Source organism: Corvus hawaiiensis, chromosome 23 (assembly GCF_020740725.1).
Source record: "Corvus hawaiiensis isolate bCorHaw1 chromosome 23, bCorHaw1.pri.cur, whole genome shotgun sequence".
Classification (NCBI taxonomy): Eukaryota; Metazoa; Chordata; class Aves; order Passeriformes; family Corvidae; genus Corvus; species Corvus hawaiiensis.
This window is the reverse complement of record NC_063235.1, coordinates 1,029,608-1,047,040: the sequence shown is the minus strand read 5'-3', so window position 1 is coordinate 1,047,040 and position 17,433 is coordinate 1,029,608. Positions and strand designations below refer to the sequence as shown.

The 17,433-nt window shown below is 60.1% G+C and overlaps 1 protein-coding gene across 1 annotated transcript in view; it reads left to right on the top strand.

The window, feature by feature from the left end:
• The window catches only part of NKAIN1 (sodium/potassium transporting ATPase interacting 1), a 32,435-nt gene extending 15,027 nt beyond the window's left edge, over positions 1 to 17,408 (top strand). Inside the window, exons 2-6 of the mRNA XM_048327364.1 lie at positions 11,579 to 11,716; positions 12,063 to 12,143; positions 15,103 to 15,300; positions 16,175 to 16,235; positions 16,713 to 17,408. Coding sequence (XP_048183321.1) covers positions 11,579 to 11,716; positions 12,063 to 12,143; positions 15,103 to 15,300; positions 16,175 to 16,235; positions 16,713 to 16,870 — 636 coding nt within the window. The 3' untranslated portion in view covers positions 16,871 to 17,408. The remainder of the gene's footprint in view (positions 1 to 11,578; positions 11,717 to 12,062; positions 12,144 to 15,102; positions 15,301 to 16,174; positions 16,236 to 16,712) is intronic.
• The last annotated feature ends 25 nt before the right edge of the window (positions 17,409 to 17,433 follow it).

Sequence of the window (17,433 nt, the reverse complement as noted above, 5' to 3'; positions counted from 1 at the left end):
AGCAGAGGGATCATTGGGATCAGCAGCAGAGGGATCATTGGGATCGACAGCAGAGGGATCATCGGGATCGATAGCAGAGGGATCATCGGGATCAGCAGCAGAGGGATCATCGGGATCGATAGCAGAGGGATCATCGGGATCAGCAGCAGAGGGATCATCGGGATCGATAGCAGAGGGATCCGTGGGATCGATAGCAGAGGGATCATCGGGATCAGCAGCAGAGGGATCATCGGGATCGATAGCAGAGGGATCATTGGGATCGATAGCAGAGGGATCATCGGGATCAGCAGCAGAGGGATCATCGGGATCAGCAGCAGAGGGATCATTGGGATCGATAGCAGAGGGATCAGTGGGATCGATAGCAGAGGGATCATCGGGATCAGCAGCAGAGGGATCAGTGGGATCGATAGCAGAGGGATCAGTGGGATCGATAGCAGAGGGATCATCGGGATCAGCAGCAGAGGGATCATTGGGATCGATAGCAGAGGGATCAGTGGGATCGATAGCAGAGGGATCATCGGGATCAGCAGCAGAGGGATCATTGGGATCGATAGCAGAGGGATCAGTGGGATCGATAGCAGAGGGATCATCGGGATCAGCAGCAGAGGGATCATCGGGATCGATAGCAGAGGGATCATTGGGATCAGCAGCAGAGGGATCATTGGGATCAGCAGCAGAGGGATCATTGGGATCGATAGCAGAGGGATCAGTGGGATCAGCAGCAGAGGGATCAGTGGGATCGATAGCAGAGGGATCAGTGGGATCAGCAGCAGAGGGACCATTGGGATCGATAGCAGAGGGATCATCGGGATCAGCAGCAGAGGGATCATCGGGATCAGCAGCAGAGGGATCATTGGGATCGATAGCAGAGGGATCAGTGGGATCGATAGCAGAGGGATCATCGGGATCAGCAGCAGAGGGATCATTGGGATCGATAGCAGAGGGATCAGTGGGATCGATAGCAGAGGGATCATCGGGATCAGCAGCAGAGGGATCATTGGGATCGATAGCAGAGGGATCAGTGGGATCGATAGCAGAGGGATCATCGGGATCAGCAGCAGAGGGATCAGTGGGATCGATAGCAGAGGGATCATCGGGATCAGCAGCAGAGGGATCATTGGGATCGATAGCAGAGGGATCAGTGGGATCGATAGCAGAGGGATCAGTGGGATCAGCAGCAGAGGGATCAGTGGGATCGATAGCAGAGGGATCATTGGGATCAGCAGCAGAGGGATCATTGGGATCGATAGCAGAGGGATCATCGGGATCAGCAGCAGAGGGATCAGTGGGATCGATAGCAGAGGGATCATCGGGATCAGCAGCAGAGGGATCAGTGGGATCGATAGCAGAGGGATCATCGGGATCAGCAGCAGAGGGATCAGTGGGATCGATAGCAGAGGGATCATCGGGATCAGCAGCAGAGGGATCAGTGGGATCGATAGCAGAGGGATCATCGGGATCAGCAGCAGAGGGATCAGTGGGATCGATAGCAGAGGGATCATTGGGATCAGCAGCAGCGGCTCCTTCGCTGAAGGAGTCTCTCGGATATTCCGGGTTCATTGGATCCCTCCGGGCGCCTCTGCAGCTCCCGCAGTTGGGGCGTGCTGGGCTGCGGGTGGATGGGTGATGGGAATCCTTGGGTGCTCTGCTCCCGCGGGCTCCTGCCGGGATCGCAGCCCCATTGCCGGGGCAGAGCGGCTCCACTCCCACCCCTGGAGGCGGTGACGGGGATGGGGACGGCGGATTTTAGGGAAAAGGTTGGTGGGATTGTCATTGAATTCCTCAATGGATACTGAGCAGCACAAATGATGTCCTGGACCCCAAAATGTTGCAGCCCAAAAAGCGTCTCGAGGGCTCGGGAAGCATCCGAGCCCCTTCCGTGACCCTCACCGCTCCCAGCCCCCGATCTTTTTATGTTCAGCCTGGGCATTTCTATCCCTGCCTCGCACACCCTTGGATGCACCCAGCATCTTCCCCTCGCAGGCTGCTCGTCCAGCCGAGGGGAAACTCCCAAGCCCTCCAGGTTGGAGAAATAAGAATAAATCTCCAATTCTCCAAGAAATTCTCACCCTTGGGGTGTTGCTCCTAAATTTAAGCCCAAGATCCCCCCTATTTAAGACCCAAATCCTCCAAATTTAAACCAAAGATCTCCCATATTTAAGCCCTATCACTCAAATTTAAGACCAAGATTTCCCAAATTTAAGCCCAAGATCCAAGATTTAGGCACAAAATCCACCAGATCCAAGACCAAGATCCCCAAATTCCAGCCCCAAACGCCCCAAGATTTAAGCACCAGGGATGGGAGCGGGCAGTGGGGGCTGGTGCCCCTCACCCGGATCCGCGGGTGCCCGTGGGTTGTGGAATTACCCCGAGGAGAGGGAAATCCACCGGGGTTATCCCACAAATCCCTTTTGTGCCGGCAGCTCCATCCTCGCCGGGCGGCCGAATCCCTCAGGCCTGCGCGCTTTTATCCCGGGTTTTAACGCTTAAAAACGGGATAAATGGGAAGAAAACACCCCCACCCGCCGGGCTGGGTGGGTGCACATGGGGACCACCTCCAGACATCCCCTTCATCCCTCCAGGATGTGGGAGCGTCCCTTCCTCCTCCAAAACAATCCCAGGAAAATCAATATTTTGGGAGCCGTTTCGCCTCCCCACCGGCTGCCGCCGGCTGCTCCTTTCGCAGGGATTATTTTCGCTCCCCGGCTCATTAACGGGGTTGTTACCAGGCAGATTTCCTCACCCGAGCTTCTCCTTCCCAGCCCGCGGGCCGTGGGAGGAGGGAATGCCGGTTTCCATAGCGATGCGCTTGGCTTTAATCAGGGTTTCTTCCCTGGGAGAATTGATTACGGAAAGTGTCACTAAATAAGTCGGTAAATTGGATTTTTTTTGGTGTATATATATATATAATATATTCATTTTTTACCTCCCTTCTATCGGATTGTATTAACGTGGTCTTTGAGGCGCCGGTTGAGGTTTGGGGAAAAATACCTCTGGCTTCTCCCGGATGTCGGGATAAAGAAGGGAACCGGGAGAATTAGCATGGAAATTGCCTGCGGCTTAATCCTTGTGCTTCGCGGGCTGCTGGGGGCAACCCCTCCGGGATCCCTCCTGTCCCATCCTGGTGGGCTTTGGCAAATTTTTGGAGCAGGTTGTCCCATTCCTTTGCTTTTCCGCGCCCGTTCCGCTTCCATGGCCAGCCCCAGGCTTTGCCTGTGTCTCATTCCCAGGATTTGGGATTTAGGGAGTCAGGCTCCCCACATCTCTTCTGGTTTCCCATCTTGTTCCCTCTGTCTGTGCACTGCCCCAAATCTAAACCCAAAATTCCCCCAAATTTAGACTCAAGATCCCCCAAATTTAAGCCCAAGAGCTCCCAAATTTAAGGACAAAATCTCCCCAATTTAAGCCCAATGTCTCCCAAATTTAAGCCCCAAATCCCCCAAATTTAAACCCAAGATCTCCCAAATTTAAGCACTGAATCCCCCCAAATCTAAGCCCCAAATCCACCAGATCTAAGACCAAGATCCCCAAATTCAAGCCCTAACCCCTCCAGATTTCAGCACAAGCTCTCCCAAATCTTAGAAGAAGATCCCAAAATTAAGCCCCAGCTCCCCCAGACCTAAGCCAACCATTCTGCAAATTTAAGCCCAAAACCTCCCAGATTTAAGCCCAAGTTTCCTCAGACCTAGGCCCAAGATCTCCCAGGTTTAAGCCCACATTCCATCCCCAAACCTACAGATTAAAGCCCAAGACCCCCCAGGTTTAAGCCCTGAGCCATTCCCCATTTGCTTGTGGGGTTTTTTGGGGATCTTCCCTTCATTTTAATGAAGGCTGCACCTCTCAGTGGCTTCTGCTGGGAGTCTCCAACGGGATGAGCGACTGAGGTCCTGGATGAATCCCGATTTTCCTTAGCTGGCTGTTGGTTTGGAGGCGGATCTCCCCGGGAATGACAAACACTTCCAAGGGATCCGTGTTGGAGAGGGACAGGGATTTGTTTGCTGTGGGGTGGGGTGGGGTGGGATGGGATGGGATTGGGATGAATGGGATTGGGAATGGATGGGTGGGGTGGCATACAGTGGGACAGGATGGGTGGGATGGGATCAAGTGGGATGGGATGGTATGGGATGGGATGGGATGGGATGGGTGGGATGGATGGGATGGGATGGGATGGGATGGGATGGGATGGGATGGGATGGGTGGGATGGATGGATGGGATGGGATGGGATGGGATGGGATGGGATGGGATGGGATGGGTGGGATGGATGGGATGGGATGGGATGGGATGGGATGGGATGGGATGGGGTGGGATGGGATGGGATGAATGGATGGGATGGGATGGGATGGGATGGATTGGATGGATGGGATGGGATGGGATGGGATGGGATGGGATGGGATGGGATGGGATGGGATGGGATGGGATGGGATGGGATGGATGGATGGGATGGGATGGGATGGGATGAATGGATGGGATGGGATGGGATGGGATGGGATGGATTGGATGGATGGGATGGGATGGGATGGGATGGGATGAATGGATGGGATGGGATGGGATGGGATGGGATGGGATGGATTGGATGGATGGGATGGGATGGATGGGATGGATGGATGGGATGGGATGGGATGGGATGGGATGGGATGGGTGGGATGGATGGGATGGGATGGATTGGATGGATGGGATGGGACGGATGGATGGGATGGGATGGGATGGGATGGATGGGATGAATGGATGGGATGGGATGGATGGGATGGATGGGATGGGATGGGATGGGATGGGATGGGATGGATGGATGGGATGGATCGATGGGATGAATGGATGGGATGGATGGATGGGATGGATGGATGGATGGATGGGATGGGATGGGATGGGATGGATGGATGGGATGGATGGATGGGATGGATGGATGGGATGGGATGGGATGGATGGATGGATGGGATGGGATGGATGGATGGATGGATGGATGGGATGGATGGATGGGATGGGATGGATGGATGGATGGGATGGATGGATGGGATGGATAGATGGGATGGATAGATGGGATGGGATGGGATGGGATGGGATGGATGGATGGGATGGATGGATGGGATGGATGGATGGGATGGATAGATGGGATGGATAGATGGGATGGGATGGATGGATGGATGGATGGATGGATGGATGGGATGGATGGATGGGATGGATGGATGGGATGGGATGGGATGGGATGGATGGATGGGATGGATGGATGGGATGGATGGATGGGATGGGATGGATGGCTCCCATAGGACAGCAGGCTCTCTGGCCACCCCAGAGATCCTGGCCCTGCTCCCACGGGTCCGGAGCAGCTCCCAGCCCGGTGTCCTCGAGGCACGGCCTTTCCCCAGGGCTGGAGCTTCCCCCCACCCTGCCGTGCCTCAGTTTCCCTGTCAGACCTGCTCCGATGGAGCTGCTGCCCCTGGCCAGGAGAGCAGATGCTCCTGGTGCTGCATGGAGCAGGAATCAGCCCGTTTTCCAGGGAAACTGAGGCACAGCAGGGCAGGATCACCACCTCAGCCACACCGGAATGCCGGCTCCCGCTGTGGTCACAGCCCCGTGCCTCAGTTTCCCCTCTGGGCTGTTCCCGGTGCACATTCCCCTCTCCGGGGACACTCCTGGCCCCCTCTCACCCCGTCCCACAAGTGCCACCACCCCGTGTGCCCCCAGCAGCGCATCCAAGGTCGCTGCAAGGTGACGCCGGGGGATGCTGAGCACGAGGCCGGCATTAGCGGGATCCTCCCTCCTGCTCCATCCCGAGGGGACGGAGGATTCCCCGCGGGAACATCAAGCCTGGTGGGCGGGAGGGCATCGCGGTGCCGGCCGGGCGGGGAATTGAGCTGCTTCGATCGCCTCGGCTTTCCCTCGGCGTGGAAAAGTTTCCTGGCTGGGAGGCAGGAGGGGGAAAGGGATCCCAGGGCAGCGTTTATGGGATGGTGCCAACAAGGGCTGGGGGCTGTGTCAGAGCCCGGTCAATGCAGAGTTGCATCAGAGTTGAGGGGATGTGGTGTTTTGTCAGAGATTGATCGGTTGGACTCCTGGGGAAATGGGGAATTTGTGGTGTTTTCAGGGAAAAAAATTCCTATTAAGATTCCCGGGGGTCTTTATGGGGGCGCCAGAGCTGTCAGGAGCCAAAGGCACCCAAACCCCACAGTCTGGGAGCTGACAGAGCTCAGGGCCTTGTTTTCGGGGTGGAAATGAGGAGGAGCTTCCTCCTGGGGTGAGAATCTTTGGGAGGTGGTGATGGAGCGTCCCCTCTCCTTGTGGGAACACCAAATTCCCTGGATTTCAGCGTGCCCAGCATCTCAGGGCACCGGGAAGGTTTTGGGGGAGTGTCTCAATGCTGTGCCTCAGTTTCCCTTCCCTGTGATGGAGCCAGAACGGGAGGGGCCGGGTTTGATCTGCTCCATTTAGGGGAAATTAAAATAGAATAGAATAGAATAGAATAGAATAATAAAATAAAATAAAGTAGAATAGAATAGAATAGAATAGAATAAAATAAAATAAAATAAATAAAATAAAATAAAGTAGAATAGAATAAAATAAAATAAAATAAAATAAAATAAAATAAAATAAAAAAAAAATAATAAAGTTTATTGCCACTAGCCACCCCAAGGCTGCATTTCCCCAGCCCTCCCTGATGGGATGGATGGAGCCGGGAGCACGGATGTGGGATCAGGGCTTGGAGGGCACCCAAGGGTGACACCCGGGTGGGGCCGCCCCCAGGGCTGCATCCCATGGAGCAGATTTCCATCGGGATCCCGGGGTGCAGCGTCCAGACAGGCGCATCCAGCCGGGGCTGCGTTCCCATGGCAACGCCGCCCGGATGCGGGGAAATTAAATAAATAAAACTGGGAAAGGGGTGGGGGGATAAAATGAGAGAGGGGAGGGAAAGCCGTGGGACGGGCGGGGGGTGCTGGGGCCGAGGGACCCCGCACACCGCAGTGCCACATCCCGACCCCAGGGAGCTGGGATGCTCCAGCCACGCCGTGGGAGCTCCGGTCTGGGGGGGTCAAAGGGGCCGTGCAGCCACCGGAAGCCCCCCAAAACCGGCGGCATCCACAAGGGATGGCCCCAGCTGGGGAAGGACCCCATTTGTGCCTCTTTCACCCCAATTTTTGCTCCTGCCGCGGTTTTGCTCCTGCACTGGGGCCTCTTCCCAGCTTGGGGCCGCATCCTGCTCATCCCCGCGCGATGCTGGAGAGGGATTGAGGCCCCGGCGCCTTTAATTTCTCTCCGTCTGCGATTTTGTGGAGGTTTTTGCAGATGGAAGTAGGTCAGGAACTTGTTTCCAAGTCATTAAATGAAGTCCCTGGGTTCGCAGCGCTGTTTGCGCCTCCTCAGCAGCCGCGCTCTCCTCTCCTTGAAATCGCGGCCGATTCCCCTTCCCGGGCGGGGGCTGCGCGACGGAGCCGCTTCCCGCGGTTCCCGGGCCTCCCCCTGAGCAAGGGAGGGCGTTGGCAGAGCCCAAATCAGCCAAAATACCTTAAACTGCCTCAAAAAGAGAGGCTGGGGGAGGGAGGCGGCCTGCGAGGGGGTCGGGGTGGGGATGTGGGATCCTGGAGCGCCTTCGGGGTGCGGCCGTCGCTGGGGCTGGGCCGGGATGTGGCCGGAGCTCCAGGGATGCTCCATCACCCCGCGGCTTTGGAGAACATTCCTTATGGATCGGGCATCCTGCTGCCCAGCCGGACACTGCCCTGGGGGTTTTCTCCCTGAACACAAACATTTTTTTGGGGCCAAAACTCCCAGAAATGGGAGGGGGGGAGGTCAGGGACGGGGCGAGCGATGCTCTCGCAGCACCCTCGGTCGCGGCCCGCGGGGAATCAAAACGGCCAAATCTCTTCAAAACGCAGCGAAATGAGAAGTTAAATCCCGGCGAGCCTCGGGCATATGGTGTGCGGGAGGAAATCAGCCGGCTGCAGGATAATGACCCATCGGGGGGTCAGGGAGCCCTGCCCGGAGGGGAGGGAGAGAGGGCGGGGGGGAGCTCAGAGCTCAGCCCGAGGTGCAGATGCTGCTGCGGGGATGAAGAGCAGCGGGTAGCCGGGAGCGGCATCCTGCCTGTCCCAGGATCCTGTCCGGTGCCAGCTCCAGGATCCTGACTGTCCCAGGAAGAGAGAGAAGGCTCCAGGGAGAGCTGCGAGCCCCTTGCAGGGCCTGAAGGGGCTCCAGGAGAGCTGCAGAGGGACTGGGGACAAGGGATTCAGGGCCAGGAGCCAGGGAATGGCTTCCCAGTGCCAGAGGGCAGGGCTGGGTGGGATCTTGGGCAGGAATTGTTCCCTGGCAGGGTGGGCAGGGGCTGGCATGGAATTGCCAGAGCAGCTGGGGCTGCCCCTGGATCCCTGGCAGTGCCCAAGGCCAGGCTGGACATTGGGGCTGGAGCAGCCTGGGACAGTGGGAGGTGTCCCTGCCCATGGAATGGGATGGGCTTCAAAGGTCCCTCCAACCCAAACCATCCTGGGATCCTCTGGTTCCAGGAGAAGGAGTGGGAGCTGCTGGGCAGGAAAGTTCCTGGGCAGGAAAGTTCCTGGTTTCCGAGGGTGCTGGCTCTGGGATGTCCATCCAGCGCTCCCCACCTCGGCTGCAGTAGGATTTCTGACCTCGGTTTGTCCGCTGTGCTGGGGAAGGTGCTCCCTGGTGTCCGTGAGATCCTCCCGGCACAGCCAGAGCGGGATCCAGTTCTCCTCATGGGGATTAAGGACTGGGAAAACTTGGAGTGATGGATGAGTCTGAAAGGTGAAGGTGCCATAATCAGTTCAGGGACAGGAGAGCTCCTGCCCACTTGAGTTTGGTGCCAGCACCCTGGAAAAATCCCATTTTCCTCCAGCTCTGCCTTCCTGGTGCCGCCTCCCCGAGCCCGGGCTGAGCCCCCAGCTCCTGTCCCCAGGAGTGTCCCCTCCTGGCACTGTCCTCCCCTCAGCCAGCGCTGCGGCCTCTCCTGCTTCGCTTTCCCGGGGAAAACACAGTCCTGGCAGGCAGCGCGCGGGGACGAGCGGGACCCGCCCCCAGCTGATGGATGCGAACTTTCGGGGCCGATCGATGAACTCGAGAGTGTTTAATTAAGAGAGAGCCCTAAAACTCGTTGTATTGATCAGCCGCGGGTTCATCTTAATTAGCAGCGGGACGGCGTTTGCATCCCGGCTCCAGAGCCCCGGCAGCAGCGGGCGGAGCAGCCGCTGGAGCTGGGAGGGGACGGCGGGCTGGGAATGGGGCTGGGGGTGCTGTGAGCAGCGGGAATTCCCATTCCAGGAGCAGGGCAGCCCGGGAAGGATGCTCTGAGCTCCACAAAACAATATCGGGGGGTTGGATGCTGCTGGGAAGTTTCCTGGGAAGTTTTCCGTGCTCGGGGTGAGCCCCGCAGCCAGGGCCGCTGTCACCGAAGGGCCGGGGGGGCCGCTCGCAGAGCTGGCGCTCCTGAGGGTCCCTCCCAGGGATATTTTATACCCGCAGGATCGGGGACGATGCTCCGGGGGCTGGAGCAGCCTGAGGAGCAGCACTGGGCTGACAGCGCTCGCTCAGCCCCGCAATTCCCTGTGCAGGATCACCAAACCTGGACCCTCCCGCTGGAGGTCGTGCCTCAGTTTCCCCCCTCGTGAAACACGCGGGGCTGGCCTTGGGAAGCTCTTGGGGTGCCCTTGGGGTGCCCTTGGCAGGCGGTGAGAGCCGGGCAGCTGCAGCCACGCTGCCTTTGTGCCGTCTCTGTTTGTCCCTTACCCTGAAGCTGCATCCCATGAGGACGGGAAAACCGAGATCTGCTCCTCCCACGGAGGGAAAAAGCTGGAATAACGCACCCGCGGAGCAGTGCTGGACCTGCCGGGGGGGCTCCAGCAGAGCTCTCCGGGGTAATTAGCAGCCCCTGCTCATCCACGGGTGTTTATCCCTAATTTTGCCTCTCTTTGGGATGAAGAAGGGTTTGGGTTTGGGTTTGGTTCAAGCAGGCTCTTCCCAGCTCCTCCTTTTTCACTCTGTCCCGGCTGGACAGGCTGGAATTAAGGAGCCACCCGGATGCAATCCCATCATTCCAGCTCCACGGGATGCCCTCAGAGGCTCTCCCCAGCCCCATCCCTCAGCTTGGAGCATCCCTGGTCCCCAAAACTCCCATCCAGCTCCCGCTAAGCAGCGCTGCCGACAGCCCCCAGATGGATGGGTGGCCATAAAACCCCGAGCGCCGCGCTCCCTGTATCATTTATTATTTACATCCCTCAATTCGGGAGATTTACAGCCCGGCTGTGAGTATTTCCAGGGGCTGTTTCCTCGGAGAGTTTAAATAGCAGGGAAGTGAATTAAGTTTCGGTGCAAACTCGTCCCGGCCCCGCAGATCCGGGGGCTGCTGCTCCATGGATTTGCATCTCCGTTGATCGAAATCAGGGTCCTGCTGGCACCGATCCAGCGGATCCCATCCCAGGGAGAGGGTAGGGAATGGGATATCGCAGTGGTGGGGTGGAGCTGGGCTGAGGTAGGTGTGGATTAGAGCCCTCAGGAGGGAAATTCGATGAGTATTTGGGGTTTCATGGGTGGGGAAACGGCTGGTGGGAAAAGCTCAGGCAAGGCCTTTCCCCACCTCATTAATTCCGCCCTGTAATTAAGACTCATTAAATCAGACTGGGACACTTCCTGGGACCCCCACGGGTGCTCCCCTGATTCCAGATCCCTCTGGGAGCTGCTGCTGAACGGAGGGGGGGTGCAAAGCCCATTTTTCCTGTGGTTTTCAGGATAAACTCCCCTTTTTTAGGCAGGAAACTGAGGAACGGTGCTCTGGGGAGCACTGGGGACCCTGCAGCTCTCAGGGTGAACCTGGGGCACCTCAAAGAGTGACAGGACAGGGCTGGGTAAGGCAAATGGGAAGAAATTTGGGGTTTCCAGGCTGCTGCCAGCCTGTCCCTGCACCTTGTGGTGTCCCAGCACCCTCGAGTTCCCTAAAACTTCCTTAAAAATTCTCTAGAAAACCACGGCCTCATCCAAAATCTCAGTTTTTTAACTTAAACCCATCACTGAAGGTTCCGGCGCTCCCACCTCGCCTTTGCTCTCCCCTTCCTTGGAGCTAATCCCGTAATTAAGAGTAATCGAGCCCGAGCCGGCAGCGAGCGGAGCCATCAATAGGTTCTGGGATCAGGGATGGATCCCATCCCTGCCGGCCCTGCCGGGGTGATTTATCCGGCCGCAGCACGGCCTCGTTTATGGATTACAAATGATAACGGCGGTCAGAGCCCGACGGATCCGCGGAGCCCGCGAGGAAGGGCAGGAAATCAAAACACCGGGAGCTGGAGGCTCTTCCCGTGGTGAATCATCCTCCGGGATGGTTTTCAGCCGCGCCTGAGCCCTGAGTGACGGGGACACTGAGGCACGGAGGGTGACAAGCCGACATCTCCTTGCGTTCCCCTTTTAGCTCCGAATGTCCCGAGCAGCGCCTCGCCCGCCGGCCGATGCATCACACGGACATTCCAGCCTGTTGCAACTCATTATCCATGGAATTCCCAGGAATTTCCAGCTGCTCCTTGCCTTCAGCACCCCGGGAGCCGTCGCGGTGCCGGGCCCTGATCGCTGCTCCCCTCCCCTGCTCTGTTCCAGGTCGCGGCGCTGGAGAGGCAGATCTTTGATTTCCTGGGGTACCAGTGGGCCCCCATCCTGGCGAACTTTTTACACATCATGGCCGTGATTTTGGGAATTTTTGGGACGATCCAGTACAGATCCAGATACCTCATGATGGTAGGTAGCGCCCTGCGGGTGCAGCAGCGTCACTGCCGGGGGTGGCTCAGCCCCAGGTCCCCTCCTGTATCCCCGGGAACAGAGCAGCCGTGGCTGCCCCTGGATCCCTGGCAGTGCCCAAGGCCAGGCTGGACATTGGGGCTGGAGCAGCCTGGCACAGTGGGAGGTGTCCCTGCCAGGGCAGGGGTGGCACTGGGTCATCTTTAAGGTCCCTTTCTCCCCAAACCATGCTGTGAGCTTGTGATTCCATGATCCAAGCCCGGATCCCAGCGGGATGCAGAGGGCGGGGCGGGGCCGGAGCGGGGCCGGAGCGGGCTGTCCGTGCCTGACCGGTCTCCTCTCGCAGTACGCGGTGTGGTTGGTGCTGTGGGTCGGCTGGAACGCCTTCATCATCTGCTTCTACCTGGAGGTCGGGCGCTTGTCACAGGTAACGCCCCCTCCTCCCTCCTCTTCCTCCCCGCATCCTCTTCCTCCTCCATCTTTCCATCCTTCCTGTCCCGTCCTTGCCCTCCTCCTCCTCCTCCTCCTCCTTCCCTGCTCCACAGCTCTTCCCCAAAAGTGTCCCCCCAAGCCCGTGGGTGCCCCCAGCCCCGCAGCAAAGCGCCCACCCGGGTGCCGGGGGTGCCTCCTCGGAGCGCTGAATTCCCGTGGGATGGGATGGGATGGACACAGGGACAGTTCAGGTCGGAGTGACAAGGGGCGGCCGTTTCCTAACCCCAAATGAATTCCCTTTATCTCCAGCGAGGGGATAAAAGAAAGGAGGAACACCGGGAACAGGGATGAGCAACGAGAGGAAAGTTTGGGGCAGAGTTTCTGGCAGGGATGGGGAGGGCTGTGGGTGGGAGGAGGAGACCCCCTGCTGCATATTCCCAATTTTCCGGAGTTTTCTGGGGCTCCCAGCCGCGGCTGGACAGCACTCCTGGCTTTGGGAAGTCACCCTGTGGCGATGGGTGAGGGTGGGAGCGGGGCTGTGCCTCCACCACACCCTGGGCTGTTAAATTACAGCTTTTACACAAAAAAAGAGCAAAACTTCCCGCAGGGATGGGGCAGCAGCGGGTGATTTGAGCACCCTCAGCCAGGGTCAGGATCCCTGTGCCCAGCTGGGCATCCCAGCCCCGCTCTGAGGCTGCCGGGACACCCCAGAGGGCTGGGACAGCCAGCTCCGCTCCCTGCGCTGCCCCAAGCAGGGAACAGCCCTCGGGGGAGGGGGCTCCATGGCCGGGAACACTTCCCGAGTTGCTCCAGGTCATTTGAGGCTCTCCCGAAGCGCAGCAGGATGAGGAGAGGGGGAGGATTCGCTCCCACCGCGGGTTTTTGGTGGAAATCCCCGCTCCCCGTCACGCCGCGGTGGCACAGCTCCCCCTCGTCCGCTTCCCTGCTCCTCACCCACGTCCTCCGGCTCCACAAACCCAAACCCACTCATTCCCTTTCGGGGTTTTTGCCGCCCCCAGCAGCAAAAATCTTTTAATCCCAGATTGGCGATTTCCTGCGGAGGATGCTCAGCACCGGCAGGGCCGGGGGGACACAGAGGGGCCGGGAGGGCCCTGCGTGGGCTGGGGGCTCACCAGGGGGACCCTCCACGGGCTGAGGGCTCACCAGGGGTACCAGGGGGGACCCTCCACGGGCTGGGGGCTCACCAGGGGTATCAGGGGGGACCCTCCACGGGCTGGGGGCTCACCAGGGGGGACCCTCCATGGGCTGGGGGCTCACCAGGGGTATCAGGGGGGACCCTCCATGGGCTGGGGGCTCACCAGGGGGACCCTCCATGGGCTGGGGGCTCACCAGGGGGACCAGGGGGACCCTCCACGGGCTGGGGGCTCACCAGGGGTACCAGGGGGGACCCTCCACGGGCTGGGGGCTCACCAGGGGTACCAGGGGGGACCCTCCACGGGCTGGGGGCTCACCAGGGGTATCAGGGGGGACCCTCCATGGGCTGGGGGCTCACCAGGGGGACCCTCCATGGGCTGGGGGCTCACCAGGGGTACCAGGGGGGACCCTCCACGGGCTGGGGGCTCACCAAGGGTATCAGGGGGGACCCTCCATGGGCTGGGGACTCGCCAGGGGTACCAGGGGGGACCCTCCATGGGCTGGGGACTCGCCAGGGGGACCAGGGGGGACCCTCCACGGGCTGGGGGCTCACCAGGGGGGGACCCTCCACGGGCTGGGGGCTCACCAGGGGGACCCTCCATGGGCTGGGGGCTCGCCAGGGGGACCCTCCATGGGCTGGGGGCTCACCAGGGGGGACCCTCCATGGGCTGGGGGCTCACCAGGGGGACCCTCCATGGGCTGGGGGCTCACCAAGGGTACCAGGGGGGACCCTCCACGGGCTGGGGGCTCACCAGGGGGGACCCTCCACGGGCTGGGGGCTCACCAGGGGGACCCTCCATGGGCTGGGGGCTCACCAAGGGTACCAGGGGGGACCCTCCACGGGCTGGGGGCTCACCAAGGGTATCAGGGGGGACCCTCCATGGGCTGGGGACTCGCCAGGGGGACCAGGGGGGACCCTCCACGGGCTGGGGGCTCACCAGGGGGACCCTCCATGGGCTGGGGGCTCGCCAGGGGGACCCTCCATGGGCTGGAGGCTCGCCAGGGGGGACCCTCCATGGGCTGGGGGCTCGCCAGGGGTATCAGGGGGGACCCTCCATGGGCTGGGGGCTCACCAGGGGGAACCCTCCATGGGCTGGGGGCTCACCAGGGGTATCAGGGGGGACCCTCCATGGGCTGGGGGCTCACCAGGGGGACCCTCCATGGGTTGGGGGCTCGCCAGGGGGACCAGGGGGGACCTTCCATGGGGTGGGGGCTCACCAGGGGGACCAGGGGGGGTGGAAAGGGGCAGACAGGGGCTGAAGATTACCTCCTCCCCCTTCCAGGGCGCTGTAGCCAGCCCATGGCCGCCCCACAGCTGCTGCAGAGGACACAGGGAGATCCCAAAGCTTGTGAGGGGCTAACAAGGAGGGGACATGCATCAGGGGGGACCCTGCAAGGCTCCCTGGGGATGGGATGAGGGGATGGCAGCCCAAAACCCCAGGGGAAGCAGCAGGGGCTGCCCTGCATCCCTGGAACGTGGGGAGGTCCCGTGGTCCCAGCTCTGGGGTGGCTGGGTGCAGGACCAGCAGCCACTGCTTCCCTGCCGCTCTGGTGTCCCCTCTGTGACAGCCATCCTGTCACCTGGGCATCACCTGGACGCTGCTTGACCACATGCCCACAGCACCAGCACGGGAGGAAGCCCCAAACCGCGGGGCTGCTGGCTGGGGGTCAGGGAGATGCCCTGCTCTGATCTCACGGAGCGCCCTTGGCTTGGAAAAACCCATTTTCTACCCAACCCTGCTGCAAAGAGCCTCGGATCCAAAACCTGTGCCCCCTTCCTCCTCCTCCTCCTCCTGCAGGACCGGGACTTCATCATGACCTTCAATACCTCACTGCACCGCTCGTGGTGGATGGAGAACGGCCCTGGCTGCCTGGTGACGCCGGTGCTCAACTCCAACCTGGCGCCCGAGGACCACCACGTCATCACGGTCAGCGGCTGCCTGCTCGACTACCAGTACATCGAGGTGGTGAGCAGCGCCACGCAGATCTTCCTGGCGGTAAGGGCCCCTCTCCTCAGCCGGCACCCCAAAGCGGGGCTGGGAGACGGGGGGTGATGGGGCTGGGGGCAGCAGAGGCGCCGCGGTCCAGCTGGAGGTGCCCCCATCATCCAGGGAGGAGCAGACAGAGCCCTGCCAGCACCCCAGGGGTGCTGCCCACCCCAAAATTTGTCAGGTTTAGGGCTGGATGCTGCAGGGATTGAGGAATCACTCCCTGGGAACGAGCCGCTGGAATGTGCTGCCCGCTGGGAGGGAGGGTCCCCCTTGCCGGTGGCTGTCCCTCCCTGTGGGGAGGTGGGAACGGGACACGCCCGGGGGCAGAGCTCCCGAAAACAGAGCTTTAGGGGGAATTGGGGTCCCCAAAGGGGCTCCCGGCACCCTCTGTGGGGCGCCAGCCTGGCCCTCGTGCAGCTGAATCCATCCAACCCTGCTGCACCCCAAACCAGCACCGGGATGGGCTCTGGCTGCTCCCAGCGCGCCCAGCTCACTCCCAGTGATCCCAGTTCATTCCCAGCGCCCCCAGCTCACTCCCAGTGTGGCCCCCGCTCACTCCCAGTGTGGCCCCCGCTCACTCCCAGTGCGCCCCCAGTTCATTCCCAGTGCGCCCCCAGTTCATTCCCAGTGCGCCCCCAGTTCATTCCCAGTGCTCTCCCAGCTCACTCCCGGTGATCCCAGTTCATTCCCAGTGCTCTCTCAGCTCACTCCCAGTGCTCCCAGTTCATTCCCAGTGCACCCCCAGCTCACTCCCAGTGATCCCAGTTCATTCCCGGTGCCCCCAGCTCACTCCCAGTGATCCCAGTTCATTCCCAGTGCCCCCAGCTCACTCCCAGGCTCCCCATCACCCCATAACCAACCTCTCCCTGTTTTTCCCCAGCTCTTCGGCTTCGTCTACGCCTGCTACGTCAGCAAAGTGTTCCTGGAGGAGGAGGACAGCTGTAAGTGCCTCGGCTGGGGGTGACAGGGGGCACAAGGTCCTCTGCTGATGCCACCCTGAGCAGGGTGGCAGCTCCCAGCAGGGCCTGGGAAAGCAATGCATGGGTCCCAGAAAGTTGAAGGAATCCCTTTAGTTGGGTTTTTTGCCCCAGTTTTCCATCCCTGGTGGGGCAGAGGTGCTGGGGTGTGATGGGGCAGCCGTCAGCTCCCTCCCCCCTTGACAGCCGCAGGGGCTTGGGGACACGGTGTCCCCCGGGCTGTGTCCCCACAGCCTCCCCACCGCCAGGTTTTCACCCCAAAACCACGGGAAAACAGCATTTTAGGCAAAGCGGAGTCTAACTTTTATCCCACCTGGATTACCTTGCCTGATCCAAGCCCGATCCCTACAAACGCCCCTCGGGAAGCGCCCCGGCCCCAATTAACCAGGTGGTCGAGGCTGTGCATTGAAAGCTCATCTGCTATTAATTAATTCCCACCAGCTGGCAGATGCTGGCAGCCCAGGCGGGCAGGGCTGTGCCACAGCCACCCGGATGCGCTCCTTCCCCGGGATCAGCATCCCACCCATGCCACGGCCCCACAGGTGGTCCCAGCCCAGCCCGGGGGTGCAGCATCCCATGTTTTCCCTCCTTTCCGTTGAAAAGAAGCATCTCCGTGTGGAATTGGCCGCTGCCTGCGGGAATATCTCGTTTTCAGAAGGGTTTATCCAGCGCCGGCGGCTCGGGAGCGTGTTTGCATTCCCACAAACTCCCGCATCCAACACACTTTTAATATTAATGCTGCCTCAGCCCGAGATGCAAATGCATCTTTTTAATGGAATATCTTATTAGAGTTGGAAATGGATGGAAATGGCGTCAAAACCGAGAGCTGGCGGAATATTAAACCGGGAAGGGAAATATTCCGGGAGAGGGGGGCTCTCCCCTGGAGCTCTCAGCTCTCGGACACGCACGGATAACCCACCCCAGAGTGGGATCCTGTTGGGTTTGGGGACTTGGGTGGTGCTGGAGATCCTGGAAAGGGTGGATTTCCCATCTTGGCCGCACCTGGAGCCCATCCCTGTGCTGGCTGTGCCGGGGAGCGGGGTCAGCTCTGGGGAAACACGGGATGATCTGGGAGAAGTTGGGTGCCCGCAGAACCCCCAGGGCACCCCCAGGGCACCCCCAGGGCACCCGCAGCCACCCAGAGCTGCCCCGGCACCGCTCG